At 41.1% G+C, this 22522-nt stretch overlaps 1 protein-coding gene across 4 annotated transcripts in view; it reads left to right on the top strand.

Moving 5' to 3' along the window:
* Positions 1-22522, top strand: part of Htt (huntingtin) — a 140813-nt gene that overhangs the window by 9777 nt on the left and 108514 nt on the right. For all 4 annotated transcript variants that reach the window (XM_028758313.1, XM_028758315.1, XM_028758314.1 and 1 more), the window contains exons 2-4: positions 7348-7431; positions 15529-15649; positions 21990-22049. In XM_028758313.1, the coding sequence (XP_028614146.1) occupies positions 7348-7431; positions 15529-15649; positions 21990-22049 (265 nt within the window). The remainder of the gene's footprint in view (positions 1-7347; positions 7432-15528; positions 15650-21989; positions 22050-22522) is intronic.

Genomic DNA, 22522 nt, shown 5'->3' with positions numbered 1-22522 from the left:
CTCTCTCTCTCTCTCTCTCTCTCTCTCTCTCTCTTTCTTTCTTTGTAGCCCTGGCTGTCCTGGAACTCGCTCTGTAGAGCAGGCTGGCCTAGAACTCACAGAGATCCACCTGCCTCTGCCTCCCAACTGCTGGGATTAAAGGTGTGTGTCACCACCACAGGCATGGTAGGATCTTTTGGCATAATTAGTTCTCGTTTTTTTTTTTTCCCCCTGGGGTTGTTTATCTGTTTAAGACAGAGTTTTGTGTTGTAGCTCATGCTGGCCTTGAGCATGCTGTGATTTTCCTGTCTCTACTCCCTACATTCTAGGATTGAAGGTGTTCACCATGTTTGGCTCTAGTTATCTTAAAATAAGTACTGTCTCTTGCTAATAATACTTTTCATTGTACAGTACATTATGCCCCAGTCTGTCTTTGTATTTGAAGAACCTTTGTCTTTCATACTGACTCTTGTGTCTTTCCTAGATGGCTTCTTCTGTCTCCCATAGATGATACTGTTACATCATAGTCCTTTGCTATTGAAAGACTAAAGGGCTTTGTTGCTTAAAAGATCATGAATTTTGATAGTCTAAGTGATGCTATGTGGTGTGTGTGTGTGTGTGTGTGTGTGTATGAGTGTGTGTTTAAGTGTAGTTTTTCAGTATTATCACTTCTTGAGAAAGTATATCTGTAATTCCAAATCAGGTGGTGATTTAACCTTTAAAAAACAAAAATCTTCTGGTGCTGGAGAGATGGCTCAGCGGTTAAGAGCACTGATAGCTCTTCCAGAGGTCCTGAATTTGATTCACAGGAACCACATGGTGGCTCACAACCATCTGTAATGGGATCTGATGCGCTTTTCTGGTGTGTCTGAAGGTAGCCACAGTGTACTCATATACATTTAAAAAAAAAAATCTTTCTAGTTAGGTGGTGGTGGCACATGCCTTTAATCCCAGTACTTGGGAGCCAGAGGCAGGTAGATCTCTGTGAGTTTGAGGCTAGCCTGGTCTACAGAGTTTCAGGACAACCAGGACCCCCTTCTTTCTTGAAACCAAACCAGACCACAAACCTTTCTGAAAGTGGTCTGAATGTGCAGCAACACTCTCATGTAAGCATAGGACTTGACAAAAATCAGAGAGCCGCTGTTGGAGAATCAGAAGCTATGCATTCCTGCTCCAGTCGGCTCTGCTTCCTAGGGACAGGACAGCTTCTAGACCTCAGTCTTGCCCCCAGCAATGAGTGTGTATGTGTGTGTGTATGCACGTGCGCTCGCACACGTGGAGGAGGAAGAGCAGGAGGAGGAGGAGAAATGTTTTCAAATTCCTTGAGTGGTCCAGTCTACCCTCATCTCTTAATGTGAAATCCTGTTGTTAAAAAATATTATTTTTCATTAGGTGTGTGTGTGTGTCTGTCTGTCTGTGAGTGTGTGTCTGTCTGTGAGTGTGTGTGTGTGTGTGTGTGTAAGTCTATGCACATGAGTGCATGTACCCTAAAGAGGGCATTGGATTCCATGTTTCTGGAGTAGAGGTGGTTGTGAGCCACCTGATATAGGTCCTAGGAACTGAACTTGGGTTCTTTGGATTAGCAGCAAGCACTCATAACCATTGAGACATCTCTCCATTCCCTGTAATCACATTTTAAAAAGAACAATTAGTGTAATTCTAAAGTTAAGAATTTAGATATGGGGGCTGGAGAGATGGCTCAGTAATTAAGAACACTAACTGTTCTTCCAAAGGTCCTGAGTTCAATTCCCAGCAACCACATGGTGGCTCACAACCATCTGTAATTGGATCTGATGCCCTCTTCTGGTGTATCTGAAGACAGCTACAGTGTACTCATATAAATAAAATAAATCTTTTTTAAAAAAAGAATTGAGATATGAGGGCCTGAATTTATATTTTTAGAAATAATTCTTAGATAAGTTAAAAAATTGTTACAATGTGCTCTAGAGCCTGGATTTTACATGCTCCTCAATGTGAGCCTTTGTAGATTGCTTTATTGCACACTTAGAATAATCTGTCTGAAGCTTGTTTTCGTTTTGAAGATGTAGTTTCAAGTGGTTGAAGAGCCAGGGTTGTTTTTACCCTATTGATACAGTTGCTATTCTGAGCTGTTTTATTTTTCATAAAAAAAAACAAATCAGTCTGACTTCTAAAAATTCCATCTAATTCCATAAGGAATGAAATAGCTACAGATTATTTATTTATTTATTTATTTATTTATTTATTTATTATCAGGTTTTCTTATTGGACAGAATGAGGCAGAAAAAAACACCCTTAGTACGCACCTTTAATCCCAATCAGTGAGGATAAAAGTAGTCTGTAGAAGAAGTCTAATTGAATGGCAGACAAAGTGATGAATCAGAGCAAGATTTGCTAGAACAGGATCTTCCCAACTCTCACCAGAAGAGAAAGGAAAGGGAAGCTACTTGAGGGGGAGGGAGGGCAGAGAGAGGAAGGAGGCAGTTTTACCTGGACAGTGATAGGTTACAGAGAGAGGACAAGCTAGACACAGATGAAGATAGAACAAACCAGAGAATGAGAAGGAGCCAGAAGATTAGAACAGATTTCCAAAATTAGTATGAGGCCAAGCAGAGCCAACTCAGGAGAGGCCAAGAGAGAGAAGCTGGATTCAGTCATTCAGCTAGGAGAGGAGTTTGAGCCAGAACAGCTGAGTTGAATCAGCAAGCCAGAGATCAGAAAGAACAAGAAAGGGTGAGCTTATGGAGCAGTAAGTCTCAGAAGTTGAAAATATTCTAGGCATAAATTACATTATATGGAGGTTAGCACCTTCAAGGACTAAGCCTAGGTTAATGGACAGAGGCAGTAAGCCTTGGAGACAATTACTCCAGGAGAATAAAAGATAGTTTTACAGCCTTATAACAAGTATCTCCTCTCAGCATACCAGATACTCTTATTTAAAGTATTAGGGTCAGAAGGCACCCTCAGAACAGAGATTACACTAGCCAGGAATATCAGAAAATGAAAATCCTTCTGGTATGCTCTGCAGGTCAGAAGCCAGGACCTCTATTACAGACTTCTCAGTCAATTAGAACATCATCCCAATATTATAACTTGGCAGCATTCAAGAGACTGAAGCAAGAGACTCCAGAATTTGAGAAGAGCCTTGAATATACAGAGCAAGACCTTGTCTCAATTCAACGAATCAGTTTGACCTCAGGCTACCTCTCATCCTCATTCCTTACCAATACTTTCCAACCTATAGGGAACTCTGGCCCTTTAACCTTTAGTTTAAAAGAGAAGAAAGAGAATAGAAATGATAAAGCTGCAGTTGTTTGTCATACATCTTCCAGCTGAGTTCTGTAAAGCACCTTCCCCTCTTCTCTCATTCCTGGCTGGCCTGGAACTCAGTCTAGCTCTCTCAAGAAGTCAAGGTCCTCCTGCCTCATCTCTGGCTCTTAGTGCTAGAACTGCAGCCCTCACCACCACACCTGGCCTAGGTCCCAGTCTGAAATAACTTGTTTTTTAATTGGATACTTTCTTTATTTACATTTCAAATATTTTCCCTTTTTCAGGTCTCTGGTTCGGAAACCCCCTATCCCATCTTCCCTCCCCCCACACATATACATTTTTAAAAGGGGATTTTTTTTTTTATGTTGGTTTACAAGATGTGGTCTTGCAAACCAACAATGACTTTTCTCTGACAGAAAGGCCAAGAATCCTGCAGTTCAGATTGAATGTCTCAGCAGTCCCAGTCTGGTGCTGGAGTCCTGGAAGATTTCTAGAGAGCTGTGGGGTCCTTAGTCTGTATTGGAGTTCTGAAAAAGTAGGTTCTAACACCAGTTAAGGAATCCCTCAGCAACAGGATGAATCAGTTCTCAACATGTGAGTCATTACCCATTTAGGGGTTCAACCGCCCTTTCACGTAAGTCACCTAAGACTATTGGAAAACACAGATGTTTACATTGTGATTCATAACAGTAGCAAAATTTACAGTTATGAAATACTGTACAATGAAAATAATTTATGGTGGGGTTCATTGTGAACTGAGGAACTTTATTAAAGGGTCTCAGCATTAGGATGGTTTGTAACCACTGTGATAGATGGATTAGCTATGGAGATGAGGGCACGAGAACAAGCAGCAGAATCTTCCTTCCGTGTCCATTTATGTGAGCTGCCTGCCAGCAGAAGGTATTACCCAGATTTAGGATGGGTAATCCAATCAAGACATTCTTTGATTTCTTGGTTTTAGACACACAAGTGTAAAGTTAAGGATCATTGTTGTTTATCTTCCAAGTCTCCAAAGATTCATCCAAGAAACTAGTACTCACAATTTCTTTAATAGATTCTCCCACATTGGGAATTTACTTTATTTGATGAGCTCTTGTAGATATTCTTGTAGAATAGTGTATAGTGTGGGTGCGGAGTGCTAGTAATGTAGATAAGATGTGGTCTCTAAACCCTCACTTCTGGAGATATAATCTAAGGAGCACATTTGCAGAAGCGCCAGCAGGACCTGGAGAAGGACCCTTGGTAAATAAGAGTTTCCCCCACGGTGCCTAGTGCCTCAAACAGAATTACGAATTTTCATCTCATTGTTAAGATTGGTATTGTCTTTAAGTCATAGTTTGATAAGCTTGACTCAGTCAGTCCAAGGTGGCAGGCCATAAGAGGTGGTATCATAACGTTTTTTGCTACCTTTATCCTTTGGGGTTATCTCATGAAGGAGGGAGAGTGAGAATGAACGCCAGAGAAAACTTTTTCCAACTCATTTGTATCACTTCAAAGAAGTAGGATAAATGCTCCATAGGCCTCACTAGTTGATTAGACATGGAATTGGTATAAAGTTCTTGTTTTTTTAAATCTTTTTTTTAATGTGTTTATTTGTGTGGTGTTTATATGGAGGCATACATGTATGTATGGGTGTGTTTTAGAGTATGGAAGCCTAAGGTTGATGTCAGGAATCTTCCTTATATTTTCTACTTTGTTCTTTGTGGCAGGGTCTCTTAGTCAAACTCAGGCTTTGTACTGATAGCCAGTTAGCTCAAGGACTCAAGGCCCGTCTCTACCTTTTAATGCTGGAATCACAAGTGACTGCTGCTGTTGTCGCTTGGCATTTAAATGGGTTCTCGGGATCTGGATTTGGCCCCTTTGTACAGCAAATGTTTTAACTACTAAGTCATCTTTTCAGGGCTGATTTTTTTCCTTAAACTCTTTTTTTAATAACCACTTCCTCCATGATTCTACTAAGTGATACAACCCCATACAGTAATTTGTAACTACGGGATAGTTGGCATGTTGACATGCTGCTTCTGTCAGCTGCCTCATAAACATGTCAAAGCCTGAAGTGTCTTTGGAAATCACTTTATGACAACCCCATTCCCTCCAAATAGTCATGGTAGTCTTTCCTCTTGAAAGTGGATGAGGCTCAGGCCTGCTTCTTTGGGCAGCCATATACCATTGATCATGGTAGAGCTGTCAGGAGTACCTAGTTACCATGTTGTCTGAGTTAGCCGAGTTCTATCAGTTAGAATTGGGGAAAGTTGGCCAGAGCAAAGGGATTTGGTCAGTTTGGATGTTTAGGCTTTGGATCTGAGGTCACTGAAAATCTCAGATAATGTTTCCATAATAACTGTAATTAGGTCACTGAGTTCAGTGTTACCAGCCTTCCTTTTTATTTCCATTTATTTCTTTATTTACTTTTTTAATGAATGTATGATTGTTTTGCTGCATGTACACCAGCATGCCAGAAGAGGGCAACCGATGCCCTATTTGATGGTCATAAGCCATCATGTGGTTGCTGGGAATTGAAGGGAATTGAACTCAGGACCTCTGGAAGAATAGCAGTTTGCTTAACTGCTGAGCCATATCACCAGCATCAGTCAGCCTTCTTTTTGTCACTACTTGGCACTGGTGTAACATGACCACCTTAAGACATATGTAAGTTTGGTTCATTTAAAACCTGGGACAGATTTTTCCTGTGCAAATCAAAGGATAATAATGGGTGGTGATTTAGTTTGCTTCCTGAAATGTTTAAGGTGGTTGGTGTTCTCTGAGCATCCTAATGGCTATTATAAAGGAGGTAAAAATCTAAACTGTTGCAACAGAGGCTTATTACAAGTGATTTAGAGAAGAAAGCCTTGTATTCTCTTAGTATTTTCTTTACATTATGAGGAAATGTTCTGTTTGGTATACAATTCTGAGATTTGACTAATGCAATCCCTGTGACTACCGTAATCAGGATTCATAGATTTAATTTATTATTATTATTAGGTATGCATGCACATGTCAAGTGTTTGAGTGTGTGCTTGTATGTCCCATGTGCAAAGGAACACATGTGGCGGTCAGAGGACAGCAGTAGAGTTAGTTTTTTTCTATTGTGGGCTCCAGGGATCACATTTTTGTCCTCAGGCTTGTATGGCAAGTAATTTTTACCATTTAAGCTGTCTTACCTTTCCCATACTCAGGATTTAGATTGGTTCTGTCGCTACTCAAAGCTCCCTATGCTTCTTTGCTGTCATCTTCTCACCCCTGACATTACTGGTCATATTTTAATTCTTACAGTTTTGCTTGTTTCAGCATGTTCTAAAAAGAACGTGTTGCTCATCGGAGTCTTACTAAGTTCTTTCCTCAAGTTTGGCTATTGCATTTTGTTTATCTTTTATCAGGTGAAGAGTGTTGCTGCAGTGAGCTTCTTGTGAGGATGGGCAGTGTGGGAGCCTGTGCTTCTGAAGATCATATAGGGACCCGAGATGCTGCCATGCTGTTCTGCACTCTTCTTACTGTCTTTATCTATATACTTGATACTTGAGTGTTGGGCATGTTTGTTCTGATTGGAAGAAGATAACTAGGACACACAGATACAATAGGAATTCTGTATATCACTTGCATTCCCAATCCATCTGTGGGAGCAAGTTATGTGCTTGTTGCTAGGCAAATTTTGGTGGGTGATCAGCAGCTGTGTGACTTGTCAGGAAAAGTCCCTTTTAGGAAAGAAATGGAGACATACTCACTGACCCTGGTACTGAGAGATTCTTTACTGGCATAAGTCAGGTATTGGGTCTTTTCTGTGCAGGAAATTTGCGCAATCTCCTTCACCTTTGGTTTTATCATTTTATGGTGCCTGTGTTGCCTGTTTTCCTCCCCGCCTTATTGTAGGCACTTCACTTTCCCCCGTTCTCTGTGATGGGGAAAATAAGCGGCTTTTTTTTTTCATATCTCTGATGTTTCTGAGTAACGTGTGAGGAAACTCATCTGTCATCATCCCTTCCTCATGCTGCCTTCTTCCCAGCATGGAGTTTATAATTTGCTAGTAGTAGCCAAGACATACTTAGGAATGAAAGAAATATAGAAACAAATGAAGTAGTCACCTCAGTTGATGCTCATTTCTTTCCCTTTCGTTTTTTGTAGAAAGAAGGAACTCTCAGCCACCAAGAAGGATCGTGTGAATCATTGTCTAACAATATGTGAAAACATTGTGGCACAGTCTCTCAGGTAATTGGCTTTTTTTTTGTTAAAAAGATTTATAGTGTGTATATATATATATACTCTACTTGCATGCATGCCTCCATGACAGAAGAGGGCATCAGACCCCATTATAGATGGGTTGCTGGGTAGCCAGTGCTGAATCATCTCTCCAGCCTCTTCCTTTCTTTTTGTTTTTGGTTCTTTTTGTTTTTGTTGTTTTACTTTCTTTATTTAAAAGATCTCTCTGGTAATTACTGAGTAGCATGGTGGTGGATATACCTGTAACCTGGCATTCAGGAGGCAGAGACAGGCAGATCTTTGTGAGTTCAGGGCTAGCCTGGACTACGGAGCTAGTTCCAGGACCCACACAAAGAAACCTTGTCTCGCAAAACAAAAACAAAAACAAAAAGCCCCCAGAAAACAAAGAACAACAACAAAAGAAATAAAAACTGGTTGCTGGGTGGTGGTAGTGCATTCCTTTAACCCCAGCACTTGGGAGGCAGAGGCAGGTGACTGTTGAAGTCAGCCTGGTCCGCAGAGTAAGTTCCATGATGGCTAGAGCTTACACAAAGAAACTCTGCCTTGAACCCCCCCACCCCCCAAATCTATCCTATATCTATAACTCCGTGTTTTCACTCTTAATGCATTAGTATGTTTTGTACCCCTAGCTAGCTCTTAAAAGTTCATTTAGACTAAGTGTAGAATGGTACATGCTTGTAATCCCAGTATTTGGCAGGCAGAGACAGGAGGAGCTTGAATTTGGGATTAGCCTGGGCAACATAGCAAAACCCTGCATCAAGAAAAATCCATTTAAAATGAAGATGTTTTTACCACCTTTGTAGCTGTGTTATAACGGTATCTGGGTTCTCTCATGAGTAATGTTTTCTTTTTGTTATCTTACATATGAAAATTTTAGTCATATGATAATTGAATGGCATGTTGATAATTTAATTTGCATTCTTTTAAGATTTATTTATTTTTATTTTATGTTCATGAGTGTTTTGTCCACATTTATATATTTGTTCCCTGTATGTGCCTGGCACCCACAGAGACCATAAGAAAGCACTGGAGTCCCTGGAACGGGAATTAAAGATGGTCATAAGTTGCTGTGTGAGTGCTGGGAAACAAACCTAGGTCCTCTCTGCAAGACTAGCAAGGGCTCTTATCCACTGAGCCTCCTACTGTTTGTTTGTTTGTTTGTTTGTTTGTTTGTTTGTTTGAGGCAAGGCCTCATTTAGCCCAGGATAGCCTCAAACTCATTGTATACCAAAAGATGACCTTGAATTCCTGCTCTTCTTGCTTCTACCTCCTGAATGCTTAGATTATAGACCTGATCTCTTAGAGTTTCCATTGCTGTGATGAAATACCATGATCAAAAGCAACTTTCACTTACATATGCATGTAAAAGTCTATCACTGATGGAAATCAGGACAGGGTCTCATGCACACTGTGGAGGCAGGGGTACTACTTACTGGCTTGTTCTTCATGGCTTGATCGGCCTACTTTCTTATAGAAGCCAGGACCATTACCCCAGGGGTGGGCTCATTCCCACCCACAATGAGCCTGGCCCTTCCCCATCAATCATTATTTAAGAAAATGGCCTATAGGCTCTTCTGCCTAAAGTCCCATTTTATGGAGGCATTTTATCAATTGAAGTTTCCTCAAAGACAAGTTTAGCTTATGTCACCTTGGACAGAAAACTAGCTAGGACACATGGCTTTAGAATATAGTTTAAATTTCAAAATCCCCCATAATTAAAACAGAGAGTAAATTTAACTTGGGGAAGGTATTGGCAATTTATATAAATGAAAGGCTTAACAGTCTGTAGGGTGAATCTTTAAAGAGCAGAGTATTATCCTACACACACACACACACACACACACACACACACACACACACACTTGAAGAAAGAAATTTGACTAGGCTACTACTCAGGCAGAGGCAGGAGGTTCATGACTTAGAGACTAGCCCAGGTTTGTAAAAGCATGACTGCTTCTGAAAAAGAAAAGAAGAAAGGAATCAGGTTGGGCTCAATGTTTATTTCATGTCTTCTATAATAAAAGTTTATCTTTATTTAGTTGTTATGGACTGAATGTGTATCTTCCCAACCCAGTCTATATGTTGAAGATCTAGTCCCCCATTCTGTAACTGAGACCATTTTAGTGGGTTAATTCAGTGTTTACTTAGTTTTCTTGGGGTTAATGTCACATCCCACAAAGTTATACAGCTTTGTCTCATGGACTGCTCTTCATGTACCAGTCACTGGCTTGTGGGAGGTTACTGAATGACTAGTCTGAGATTTGTGTGACCCTCCTCTCTAGGTTGAGGAGTTTGTGGTGTGCTAGAGTGGCTTGCAGAACTCAAGAAAATACTAACATTTTCTGACTTGCTACAAAGATTATAGCTCAGGAACAGGCAGATTGTAGAGATTCAGAGGATAAGGTATGGGAAGGGAAACATGGCATCTCTGTGCTCTCCTCTTCTAGTCTTCCATTTGTGCGCCAGCATGGAGTTCAGTTACGAGAACCATGAGATAGATATATGTTGTGCTTTAAGCCATCCAGTCTGTGGGAGTTTGCTATAGCAGCCATAGCCATGATGAAATAAATAGGACATTTCACCATCCACATTGTCAACTAAAATCATCAGAATTTTTGTCAGAGGAAAGATACTCGGGGCCACAATAGAGATAGATAGAAATGTTATCTACAACAAAAATCAATCATAAATGCAATGAAGTGTAGGAGGTTAAAATTTGTAACAAGAACAATTAGTCAATATTGGGCCAGAAATTAAACTAGGTTAGCATACAGAAACACTAGAACGATAATAAACATTAAAAACTATTTTTTATATCTAAGAAGCAAAAGGTTGAGGGTATGGGAAGAAGAAATTAGACAGGAAAAAGGCTGAGCCTGAGCTAAAATAAGGAAGCAGCCTACTTCTCATAGGAAATGCCTGCCAAAACCCAGGGAAGTGCTATTTGTAAGGCATGCTTTCCTCAGTAAAAATCTCTTATCAAATGAAAAGGTGAAATAAAGAGGTTTTCAGATACCACTGAGAAATACCTTCTGTCTGTCAAAGCAATGAGTTTAAGGCATTTTAAAGGAAGTGTTTCAAGCAGATTGAAAATGATGCCAGATAGAATCAGGATCTACCCAAAGGATTGAAGAGTAGTGAAAATAGCATCTATGCTGGCAGATGGATAACCATAAGAGACCTCTGTGTGTGTCTCTCTCTCTCTCTCTCTCTCTCTCTCTCTCTCTCTCTCTCTCTCTTTCTCTCTCTGTGTATGTGTGTGTGTATCTGTGTGTCTGTGTGTGTCTCTTTCTGAGACAAGATTATGTACTGATCTAGAACTAGTGATCCTCTTGCCTGTGCTGCTTGAGTGCTGGGATTACAGATGTGTGTCTCATGTATGTGTCTCAGTCTGTTCCATGATATTGTTTTTGGGGGAGATATAAGCAAATGTTTACTCAACCCATAGAGAAGAATTAACAGACCAAAGTATTGATGCCTCTAAAATCCAACTTGGTGAATCAGTGAATGCATAAGGGTTACTTACAGTGGTATGGGTGAGTGGTTACTTATAAGATCATGGATGATTCAAAAGGCAGTGCATCACCAAAATCTCACCCTGGCATGGGAGACAGCTCACTAAAGCTAGAACCCTGGAACTCTCTGTACAACTTAGACTTTAATATTTTAGGAGTTTCCCTTCCCTCAACAGTCCTTAGTCCTTACTACTTATATAACCCAGGTATCTTAGTCAGGATTTCTATTGTGATAAAACACTTGACTAAAAGCAAGTTAGGGAGGGAAGGGTTTATTTCAGCCTATACTTCTACATCACAGCCCATCACTGAGGGAAGTCAGGGCAAGAACTTATACAGAGGTAATGGAGGAGTGCTGCTTACTGGCTTCCTCTCATGGTTTATGCCTGCTTATTATAGCACCCAGGACCACCAACCCAGGATTGGGATCACCCACAACAAACTAGGTCCTTCCATGTCAATCATTAATTAAAAAAAAAAAGTACTATAAGCCAAACTGGTAAGGGCATTTTATATGTTGAAATTCCCTCTTCTAAAATGATTCTAGCTTGTGTCAAGCTGACATAAAACTATCCAGCACACTTGGGAGAGACGGTCATTATGAATCTGGTAAATTTCAGGGACTTCCTGAGACTTCTGAGTTGCTTACTTCCTGAGTCTTTTTGTTTCTTTCTTTGTTTTTTGAAATGGAGTTTCTTTAGTCCTGCCAGTCCTTAAACTTACTATGTAGATCAGGCTGGCCTCGAACTCACAGAGATTTCCTACTTCTCTCTCCTTAGTACTGGGAATAAAGGCATGTACCACCATGCCCAGCCACTCCTTAGTACTGGGAATAAAGGCATGTGCCACCACGCCCAGCAGTCATAACAAGCATTCCTTCAGAATTTCCTGACTCTGAAGGATCTTGCTATACAGCACAGTCTTTTCTTTTTTCTTTCTTTTTTCTTGGTTTTATGTTGATTGGTTGATTGTGTGTGTGTTATGTCAATGGGTGTACATTGACATAGTTCTTGTGTGTAAGTTAGAGGCCAATTTTCAGGTGTTGGTTCTCTCTTTTCATGATGTGTGTTCTGAATATTGAAATTAGGTCAAGGTTCTCTTCTTCCACCTATGCCCAGCAGGGCCCTCCACTCTTACCTATTCAACTGAACCCCTGGATCCCTCCCTAAGTGCTCCCAGGCTAGTGGTTTAGACCCTGGGAGCTGTGGTTGGTTGGTATTGTTGCTCTCCTCATGGTGCTGCAAATTCTTTCAGCTCCTTCAGTCTTCACTCTAACTCCTCCATTGAGAACCCCATGATCAGTTCAATGGCTAGTTGTGAGCATCTGCCTCTGAATATGTCAGACTCTTGCAGACCTCTGAGGAGACATCCATATCAGGCTCTTATCAGCATGCACTTCCTGACTTCCACATCAGCATCTACCTTTGGTGACTGCACATGGGATGGATACCCAGGTGGAATGGTCTCCAGACGGCCCCTCCTTCAGTTTCTGTCCCTCACTTTGTCTCCATATTTGCTCCCTTGAGTATTTTGTTGCTCCTTCTAAGAAGGACCGAATCACCCCCACTTGGTCTTCCTTCTTTATGAGCTTCATGTGGCCTGTGAGTTGCATCTTGGGCATTTCAAGGTTCTGGGCTAATATCCAATAATCAGTGAGTGAATACCATGTGTGTTCTTTTGTGATTGGCTTACCTCACTCAGGATGATAATTTCTAGTTCCATCCATTTACCTAGGAACCTCTCGAATTCATTGTTTTTAATAGCTGAGTAATGCTCCATTGTGTAAATATACCACATGTTTTGAATCCATTCCTCAGTTGAAGGACATCTGGGTTCTTTCCAGCTCCTGGCTATTATAAATAAGGCTGCTATGAACATAGTTGAGCATATGTCCTTGTTATATGTTCGAGCATCTTCTGGGTATATGCCTAGGAGTGGTATAGCTGGATCCTCAGGTAATGCTATGTCCAATTTTCTGAGGAACTGCCACACTGATTTCCAAAGTGGTTGCATCATCTTGCAGTCCCACCAACAGTGGAGGAGTGTTCCTCTTTCTCCACACCCTCGCCAGCATCTACTATCACCTGAGTTTTTAATCTTAGCCATTCTGACTGGTGTGAGATGGAATCTCAGGGTTGTTTTGATTTGCATTTCCCTGATGACTAAGGACACTGAACATTTCTTTAGGTGCTTCTTGGCCATTCGAGTTTCTTCCGTTGAAAATTCTTTGTTAAGCTCTATACCCCATTTTTTAATAGGATAATTTGGTTGTCTGGAGTCTAATTTCTTGAGTTCTTTGTATATATTGGATATTAGTCCTCTATCAGATGAAGGATTGGTAAAGATCTTTTCCCAATTTGTTGGTTGTTGTTTTGTCCTATTGACAGTGTCCTTTGGCTTACAGAAACTTTGCAATTTTATGAAGTCTTATTTGTCAATTCTTTTTTTTTTTTTGGTTTTTCGAGACAGGGTTTCTCTGTGTAGCCCTGGCTGTCCTGGAACTCATGCTGTAGACCAGGCTAGCCTCGAACTCTCGAACTCAGAAATCCGCCTGCCTCTGCCTCCCAAGTGCTGGGATTAAAGGCGTGCGCCACCACCGCCCGGCTTTATTTGTCAATTCTTGATCTTAGAGCATATGCCACTGGTGTTCTATTCAGGAACTTTTCCCCTATGCCCAAGTATTCAAGACTCTTCCCCACCTTCTCTTCTATTAGTTTCAGTGTATCTGGTTTTATGTGGAGGTCCTTTATCCACTTAGACTTGAGCTTTGTACAAGGAGATAAGAATGGATCAATTTTCATTCTTCTACATGTTGTCCTCCAGTTGAACCAGCACCATTTGTTGAAAATGCTGTCCTTTTTCCACTGGACAGTTTTAGCTCCTTTGTCAAAGATCAAGTGACCATAGGAGTGTGGGTTCATTTTTGGGTCTTCAATTCTATTCCATTGATCTTCCTGCCTGTCTCTGTACCAATACCAGGTAGTTTTTATCACTATTGCTCTGTAGTACAGCTTGAGGTCAGGGATGGTGATTCCTCCCGAAGTTCTTTTATTGTTGAGAATAGTTTTCGATATCCTGGGTTTTTTGTTATTCCATATGAATTTGAGAATTTCCTTTTCTAACTTTGAAGAATTGAGTTGGGATTCAAGAGAACCTTGACCTCATGAAGGCTGGATGCCCCAGGGGGTGGGAATTTTGAGGGTGGGGAGGTGGGAGTGGGGGGGTAGATAGAGGTTACATCCACAGAGAAGAAGGAGGAGGGGTGAGGGGATAGGGGGTTCCTGGGTGGGTGGGGGATGGGGTAAGGGGACAGCATATGAAATGTAAATAAAACATCCAATAAAAAAATTTAAAAAAAAAGAAATTAGGTCATCAGGTCTGCTGTTACTTGCTAACCTCATGTAGAAATTATATTTTGGATAGGTTTGTTAAATAATTAACCTTGCCTTTTTTTTATATTGATGCTACTAGAAGCAATCCTGAGCTCATGCATAGGGCTGTCATTAACCTTCTGTTTTGGCACTGTTAAGATTGATGTCTGAGGGAAAGTCTCTAGCATCAGGTTTTCCTCCTTATACCCTAGTTTATTACTGTATTCCTTACCTATAAGTTCTACGGCATTGCTGAGCACCACGTCTTCTTGCTTTGTATGTGTTGAACATTATTGATTCCTTTTCTTTCTCTTGGGTTTATAAATGTCTTTCAACTCTTTTTGAGACAGAATCTCTTTGTGTAGCTCTAGCTTGTCTTGAACTCATAAAGATCCCCCTGCCTCTGCCTCCCTGGTTCTGGAATTAAAATCACAAGCTAGAACTCTTTTTACTAGAGGTGAAAGAGAAGGTGACTGTATAGGTCAGAGTCTTTTAGATTCAGATCTTAGTACAACAGTCTGCTTTTGGTATTTTAGAAATGGCACACCCTGTTCTTATGTCACCAGGATCACTTCCAGAATATGCCTTGTGTTATATATGCCTTTGAGATACTTTAGAGTTCTACTCACATGACCCACCAGCCTCTTCTTCTAATGGATGGGTTTAGCTTGTTGGACCATGACATACCAAACAGGTGCTCTCAACTAAACTTACTAAAATACTTCACAAATAGTACCCAGATTCCAGCTTTTGTGATACCAAAACACAACTGTTGTGTTCCTTGCAACAGAAAAGCCTTGTGAGTCTGTGCAATCTAGGGAAATGTAGTTGGACCTTGGTACACATTGAAAGTAAGATTATAAAAAGAAATAAAGGAGATATTGGCTTCTTGGTTTTTCAAGGCTTCAAGGATACTATCTAAAAGTAAACATAACCTTTTTACAAAATATATGATTATCTGAGATTTGAGAATCCTAGACAGTATCTTCTAAAGGCATTTAAATGAAATCTTAAAAAGAAAAGGGGACCAGTACCAATATGCTGCTCACTGAAGTCCACCTTTTTGCAGATATCCTTCATTTTTATGAAGTATTTTTTCTCATTCTAAAATTCCATTTAGATCTCTCACTGCATTTTGTCATCAGTTCTCTTAGCTCCATCATGACAATGACAACCTCTCTCTTTCTTTTTTCACTTAGAAATTCTCCAGAATTTCAGAAACTCTTGGGCATCGCTATGGAACTGTTTCTGCTGTGCAGTGATGATGCAGAGTCAGATGTCAGAATGGTGGCTGATGAGTGCCTCAACAAAGTCATCAAAGTAAGTGCCCACAATGGCATGATGGTGTGCCCCTGTAGTTGTCATGTGCTAAGTGACAAAGCTTTTGATGAGCATTCTCTTGCTTTGAGTAAAGCATCCTCAGAATATCTACATATTTTTCATTTTGGGCATGTGGCTTGGAGGACCTGGGATATTTTCCCAAAAACAGCTAGATGTGTTCCATCAGCAGGAACTGTTTCTTTTGTACCCTTGTAGTACATAGGTCCATTCTGAAGGACCACTGACCACCTATTTCTTAAGAGGAATGTCTCTGCAGGCTGCCATTTTTGTTTGGGCATTGCTTGAAAACCTTAGCGCTCTGGGGGTACAGAGGTGGGTATGGGCAAATGAAGTCTTGCATGCCTTCCTTCCTTTCTTTTCCTGCCCCTCCTAATGGAGGTCAGACAGTACTTCTTGTTGGTAAAGGTGTAGCTTCTCAGGTTAGGTTAATTGAAGGTAGCATGACCTGACTGGGGAGAAAGGAGAGTACAGACAGGATAATGGATCCAGGAAGCAGTAGCCACTCAGTTGCAGGGCCAGAAGGAGTGAGAAAACTGGGCACCTGTTTCACTATGTCATTGCTTCCTAATACTGAGTGCAGACCACGGCAGCTCCAGTGTGTTTCTTTGTTCAGTTTTCTTCTGTGAGAAAAGATTGAAGTCCTCCTTCCCTGCCCTCATTCTTTTCTGTTTTTTGTTTGTTTGTTTGTTTGGTTTTGGTTTTGTTTTTTTTTTGAGACATTGTCTTACTGTGTAGCATGACTGTCCAGGAACTCATTGTGTAGATTGTGCTGGCCTTGAACTCAGAGGAATCTACCTGCTTCTGCTCTCTTGAGTGCTAGGATTTAAAATATGAGCCACCATGCCTAGTTTCTGTTCTCATTTTTAATGTTTTACAAGAGTCAGCTTTGTTTTTATCATTCTGACATGTACCTCTCGGGAGTCCCATGCCTGTCCTGGTTGTCTCTGACATTGCTTTGTGTGAGTGGGGCTTTGGAACTAGTGTCTTTAGTGTTACTTCTGCCTCAGGTTGACTAGCATGAAGGTAGGCTCTGCGGCGTAATTCTCAACATTTCCTTCCTAAATTGTTTCTGAAAGACAAGTAAAGAGAATGCGTACCTCACTTTTCTGTGCACGGATGGATCCTTTTTCTTTGGCCCTTCATATTCCTTCTGCCCCTCCCCCTCCTGAGTTGAGTCACAGTGCTGAAATTTCAATCACTGTATGATACACCGTCTCTCCCTTCTCCCTGAAGGCTGTTTTCCTCAATCCTAGCTTCTGGATGAACCAGAAACTCTCACCTAACAATGGTTATTTCCCTCTCTGTTAGTGTTAAAGCAGAGCAGCCCTTTCACTTTTTTCCTGGGTCCTTCTTTTTAAAGCACCATGTTTTAGACCAGACATGCAGTTATCTTCTCTGTTCCTTCATGAGTTCAGCCTTACTCAAGATGTCTTACCCTGTCTGTTGGGGACAGGGTTTCAGATGGCCTTCTGTAATTCTCTCTATGATTCTCCAGGCCCAGGCAGAGTGATTTCTTTCACTTAGTAACTGAACAACTTGATGAGAATGTACTTACTTTTCATGAACCTAAGTTTTCTTAGTTATAAATGGAAGCTGTCTCTTTGGCTCATGTGTGAACATGTTGATGTGTTTGTATGGTGAGACATTCCCGTGAATAATGGCATTCTTACTCTTGCTCAGTTACATGGCAAAGTGTGGCACGTCAGTTCCTTGTTACTTTCCACTTTGTGTTAATGGATCCATGGAATCCCCTTGCCTAAGGAGTTCTTCCCATATGACCAGGACATGGTTAGCATGCTCTGTGGTCAGAAGCTGACTTCTCTGGTGCTCAGGTTTCCATCAATCTCTGTTGAGGTTGAGGAATGGTTGAAATGGGGCAGTCTTTGGGATATTGCTCCTGCTACTTCCTAAGCACCTGCACATGATGCCTATCTTAGTTTGCTCTCTATTGGTGTGATAAACACCATGACCAAAAGAAAGCCAGCACAGGAACTCAAGCAGAAGCCATGGAGGAACACTGCTTACTGGCTTGTTCCTTATGGCTTGCTCAGCCTGCTTTCTTTTACAACCCAATACACCTACCCAGGGGTAGCACTGCATTTTCCTTCATTTGAGGTTCTTCCAAAGAACTTGAGCTGTGTCAAGTAGACAAAACCCATCCAGTACAGGGTTGTATTTGTGACTCAGGTTGGCCTAATGGCTGGATGGATTCCACCTAATTTACACAGTCGGTACATTAGTGACACTCACATGGCTCACATATGTCCTATTTCAGTTTTTTATTCCCCAAGTCCAGACACGATTGCTGTCATTACTCAGGATCAGGAGGCTTTCTTTGACATTTCAGCTCTTGATCTTTGGGTCTTTGGAGATTAAAAAACAAAACAAAAAACCCAAAAAGAAACAAAACAAAAAAAATCAGAGCTATTACAAGTTGCTTTGGTTGGCAGGTGGGTGTTAGGAAGGGCAGAGAGAACAATGTGACTCTTAAGTTGCCCATATCCTTGTTATTTCAAGTGCAGGCAATGTTTTCTTTCAAACCTCTCATTTGCAGTGGCTTATTACTGAAGCTGCTGCTGGTCGGGATGGCTTGGTGCTGCATGTTTGAGGCCACTAAAACAAAGAACATTGTTGTAGTTTGCAGCTTTGTTCTGGATCTTTGGCTGCCTATCTCTACTTTCTGTTTCTTTGTGATTTCTAGTTGATGGCAGGGATTCCAGCTCTTACAGCATAGCCCTGAGTATAAGTCAGGCCAATCTCATTCTTTCTCTCCTGCTTGTAGCTGTTTTCATATTTCTGCCTTTTCAACTGCTGCAATATTCAGGGTAAGCCAGTAGGGTAGACCAGAATCCAACTGGATATATTCACTGTGATAGAGGAAAGGCGAGGCAAGGTGGGAGAATGGGATGGCTTCATGCCAGAATGGTTCACTCTGTAGTCTAGGACTTTTGTTTTCTTGAAAGAATTGGTGTATGTATTATAAAGAACAATTTCTAGCCCAGAAAGTGGGCAGGTATTACTTGTCTTTTGTGTTCAAAATATGCTGCGTTCTGATAGCCAGGTAGTGTGTTCCTGCCTTCAAGTGATTTATAGTCTTGCGTGGTGAAGTGAATGTGTCCAAAAATAACCCATGGTATAAAGAGCACAGCAGCAAGAAGGAAGTAAGTTTCCCCAGGGAGATGGAGGCGGTGGTATCCCGGAGGTAGGAAAGACCTTCCCATTGCTAACTACTACCTGGAGGTTTGTCTCAGAGAGGAGAGTAGGCCTGTCTCAGGCTGTGGAAAATGGTGTGTCTTGAGGGTCAGTTTAAGTTGTTTGTGTCTTGGTAGAAAATGAGGGCCTCTTACAGAGATCACTGGCTTTGTGTGGTAGCCAGTTCTGATAGGAAATGAAAAGAAGGACCTCAGGTGAGGGGAAGGCATGAGCTAGGATGGTGTTTGTTTGTTAGCCATGTGTGGAGGCACATTGAGAATTAGGGGGAGAGGAAGCTGTAGTGAGCTCTTTCATCACCCCATGAAGGACTCAAGGATGATGAGCCATGCTCCACCATTAACAGAGAAGCTTTTATTTTCTCTACTACAAAATACAGCAGGTTTTGGTGTACAAAACATTTATATAGCTAAAGCAGGATTTGATGTACTCTTAAATTTTATTTGAAAGTAGTCTTTTAAAAGTTTGTCAGCTTGATTTGCTTCTTTTGTTCAAACTACAGCAGTAGAATGAGAGTCTGAAATTTGCTGGTGGGGCCAGAGAGATTGGTTAAGAAGAGAGGTTACTGCTTTTGCAGAAGACCTAAGTTCAGTTTCCAGTACCATAAGTTGGCTTATAACCACTTGTAATCCAAATTTCAGGGGATCCAGTGCCTTCTTCTGACCTCTGCATGTTCCTATACACACACACACACACACACACACACACACACACACACACACACACTGTACACATACATACACTCAGGCACACATAAAATGAATTTTTTGTTTTGTTTTATTTTTGATATTTTATTTATTTACCTTTTAGATGTTATCCCCTATCCTCGCCGCCCCCCCCAAAAAAATCCCTCTCTTCCTCCTACTTCTATGAGGGTATGCCCCCACTCATCTACCCATTCCTGCCTCCCTGCCCTCGAATTCCTTCACACTGGGGCATCCGGCCTTCCCAGGACCAAGGCTTTCCTCTCCCACTGATGCCTGATAAGGCCATCTTCAACTACATATACAGCTGGAGCCATGGGTCCCTCCATGTATGTTCCCAGGCTGGCGGTTTAGACCCTGGGAGCTCTGGTTGGTTGGTATTGTTGCTCTCCCCATGGGGCCACAAACCCTTTCAGCTCCTTCAGTCTTCTCTCTAACTCCTCCATTGGGAATCCTGTGATCAGTTCAATGGTTAGCTGTGAGCATCTGCCTCTGTATATGTCAGGCTCTGGCAGAGCCTCTCAGGAAATAGGTATATCAGGCTCCTATTAGCATGCACTTCCTGACATCCACAAGTGTCTGCATTTTGGTCACTGCACATGGGATGGATCCCCAGGTGGGGCAGTCTCTAGGCTGTCCCTCCTCCAGTCTCTGTTCCACACTTTGTTTCCATACTTGCTTCTGTGAGTATTTTGTTACTCCTTCTAAGAAGGACTGAAGCACCCACACTTTAGTCTTCCTTCTTCTTGAGTTTCATGTGGTCTGTAGTTGTATCTTAGGTATTGTGAGCTTTTGGGCTAATATCCACCTATCAGTGAGTGCATACCATGTAAAATGAATTTGTTTTTAAAAGTTGGTAGAATGTTATACTCCTTCTGAATCAGTTTTCCTAAGTGTGCCTCTGTTTTAATTCTGAAACTCATGGCCTAGTGGATGATCCCTGTGTCCTAGTTTTATCTCTGTTGCTGTGATAAAATATCCTGGCAAAAAACTGAAGGGAGAAAGGATTTAACTTAGAACTTGAGGTTACAGTTCATCACTCTAGAGAACTCTAAGCAACTAGAACTCAAAGTAGCTGGTCACAGCCACAGTCAAGGGCAGAGAGGAAAAAAAAAGTATGGGTGCTTATTTTTCAGCTTTTGCTACTTTTCATCTGTCCTGGGTCTAAAACTTAGGCAGTTCTGCTGCTCATTTTCACTCTTGATCATCCCAGATCAATTAAGACAATCAAAATAGCCCCTCACAAATGTGCCCACAGGACAGCCTGATTGAGACAGTATCTTACTGAGACTATTCTCAGTTAATCTAGGTTACGTTAGGTTGACAGAGCTAACCATCTCTCTTCGGTCTCTAGATATCAGGTGCTGCATGTAACTGAAAAGCAGAAATGGGCCACTTTCTCTCCATATTTTTGACATGCCATTTTAGAAGAGAAAGTTCTTCGGGGCAAGAATAGGGTGCTTTTCTCTAATATGGACTTCATGCCATTAGCCGTGATTATGGCTTGAAGTCAGATACATGGACCTTATGTTTTAATTAGATTTTTATTGCTGTGAATAGGCACCATGACCACAGCAACTCTTGTAAAGGAAAACACTTAGTTGGGGCTGGCTCACAGTTCAGAGGTTTAGTCCATCATCATGGTGGGAAACATAACAGCACGCAGGCAGACATGGTGCTTGAGAGGTAGCATAGAGTTCTGTATCAGCACTGGCAACAAGAAGAAAGACTGACATTGGCCCTGTCTTGAGCATCTGAAACCTCAAAGCCCATCCCTAGTGACACACTTCCTCCAACAAGGCCACATCTCTTAATAGCGCCATTCCCTATGGCCTGTGGGGCCATTTTCAGTCAAACCATCATATCTTATTTCTGAGTTAGCTCTGAAGTGATCAGGGAAGGTCAAGAAATGAGCTCTAAGGACTGTAAGACTTCCTAGCTGACACTGAGACCTGGGTGGGTCAGGGAGTGGCAGTTGTGAATATCCTCATCATTTTTGAAGTTTAGAACTTCAAAAAAGATGATTCTGTGTTACATGTTCCCTTGTCAGATCTTACAAGTATAGCTCCCGTAGCCTACCTGAGCTGGTCAGGTGAACGAGTGAAGACTGACTGTTGACTATGGAAGCTTTAGGGTTAATTTAATCTGATATTATATAGTATTTGATTAGTATAAATGTTAAATTCTTTTTCTGTTTTTATCCAAGTAAAGACCTATATTTAGAATACTCTATAATTTTTATATACATTTCCTTTTTTCTTAAAAAATATAGCTTCTTATTTAGTTTCTGTTATGTTACTTTTTCTTAAAATTTGAATTTTTGGTTATCATTTAGCTTTATGGGTAGAATTAGAACTATAGGTAGAATATATCTTCTATAACAAGTCTCTTCTATTTCTTTGCAGGCTTTGATGGATTCTAATCTTCCAAGGTTACAGTTAGAACTCTATAAGGAAATTAAAAAGGTGAGTCTTTGCTCTGCATTATTGAGAAGATGATGCTGTTTTACTGTAGAATACTCTATGATATTTTTATCTTGCAAGTTATTAAGTGACACTGTTAGAAGGAAGTGCCATCTGGTGAAGTGGACTTCAGTTTTCTTTAAAAATGTACCTCTCATTTTTATTAATTGAAATAGAAATTTAAAGCACCAAGTTAATTTTTTAAAAAATTTGTTTGTTTTATTATATGTGTATGAGTTTTGCTTGTGCATATATCTCTGCACCATGTATGTACAGTGCCTATTGAGATCCTCTGCTTTTAAGAGCAGCAAGTGCTCTTAACCACTGAGCTGTCTTTCCAGCTCCCGGCAACTAACTAACTAACTAACTTCCTTCCTTCCTTCCTTCCTTCCTTCCTTCCTTCCTTCCTTCCTTCCTTCCTTCTCTCCCTCCCTCCCTCCCTCCCTCCCTCCCTCCCTCCTTCCTTCCTTCCTTCC

Source organism: Grammomys surdaster, unplaced genomic scaffold (assembly GCF_004785775.1).
Source record: "Grammomys surdaster isolate TR1022 unplaced genomic scaffold, NIH_TR_1.0 126187, whole genome shotgun sequence".
Lineage (NCBI taxonomy): Eukaryota > Metazoa > Chordata > Mammalia > Rodentia > Muridae > Grammomys > Grammomys surdaster.
This window is presented reverse-complemented; position numbering and strand designations above follow the sequence as displayed.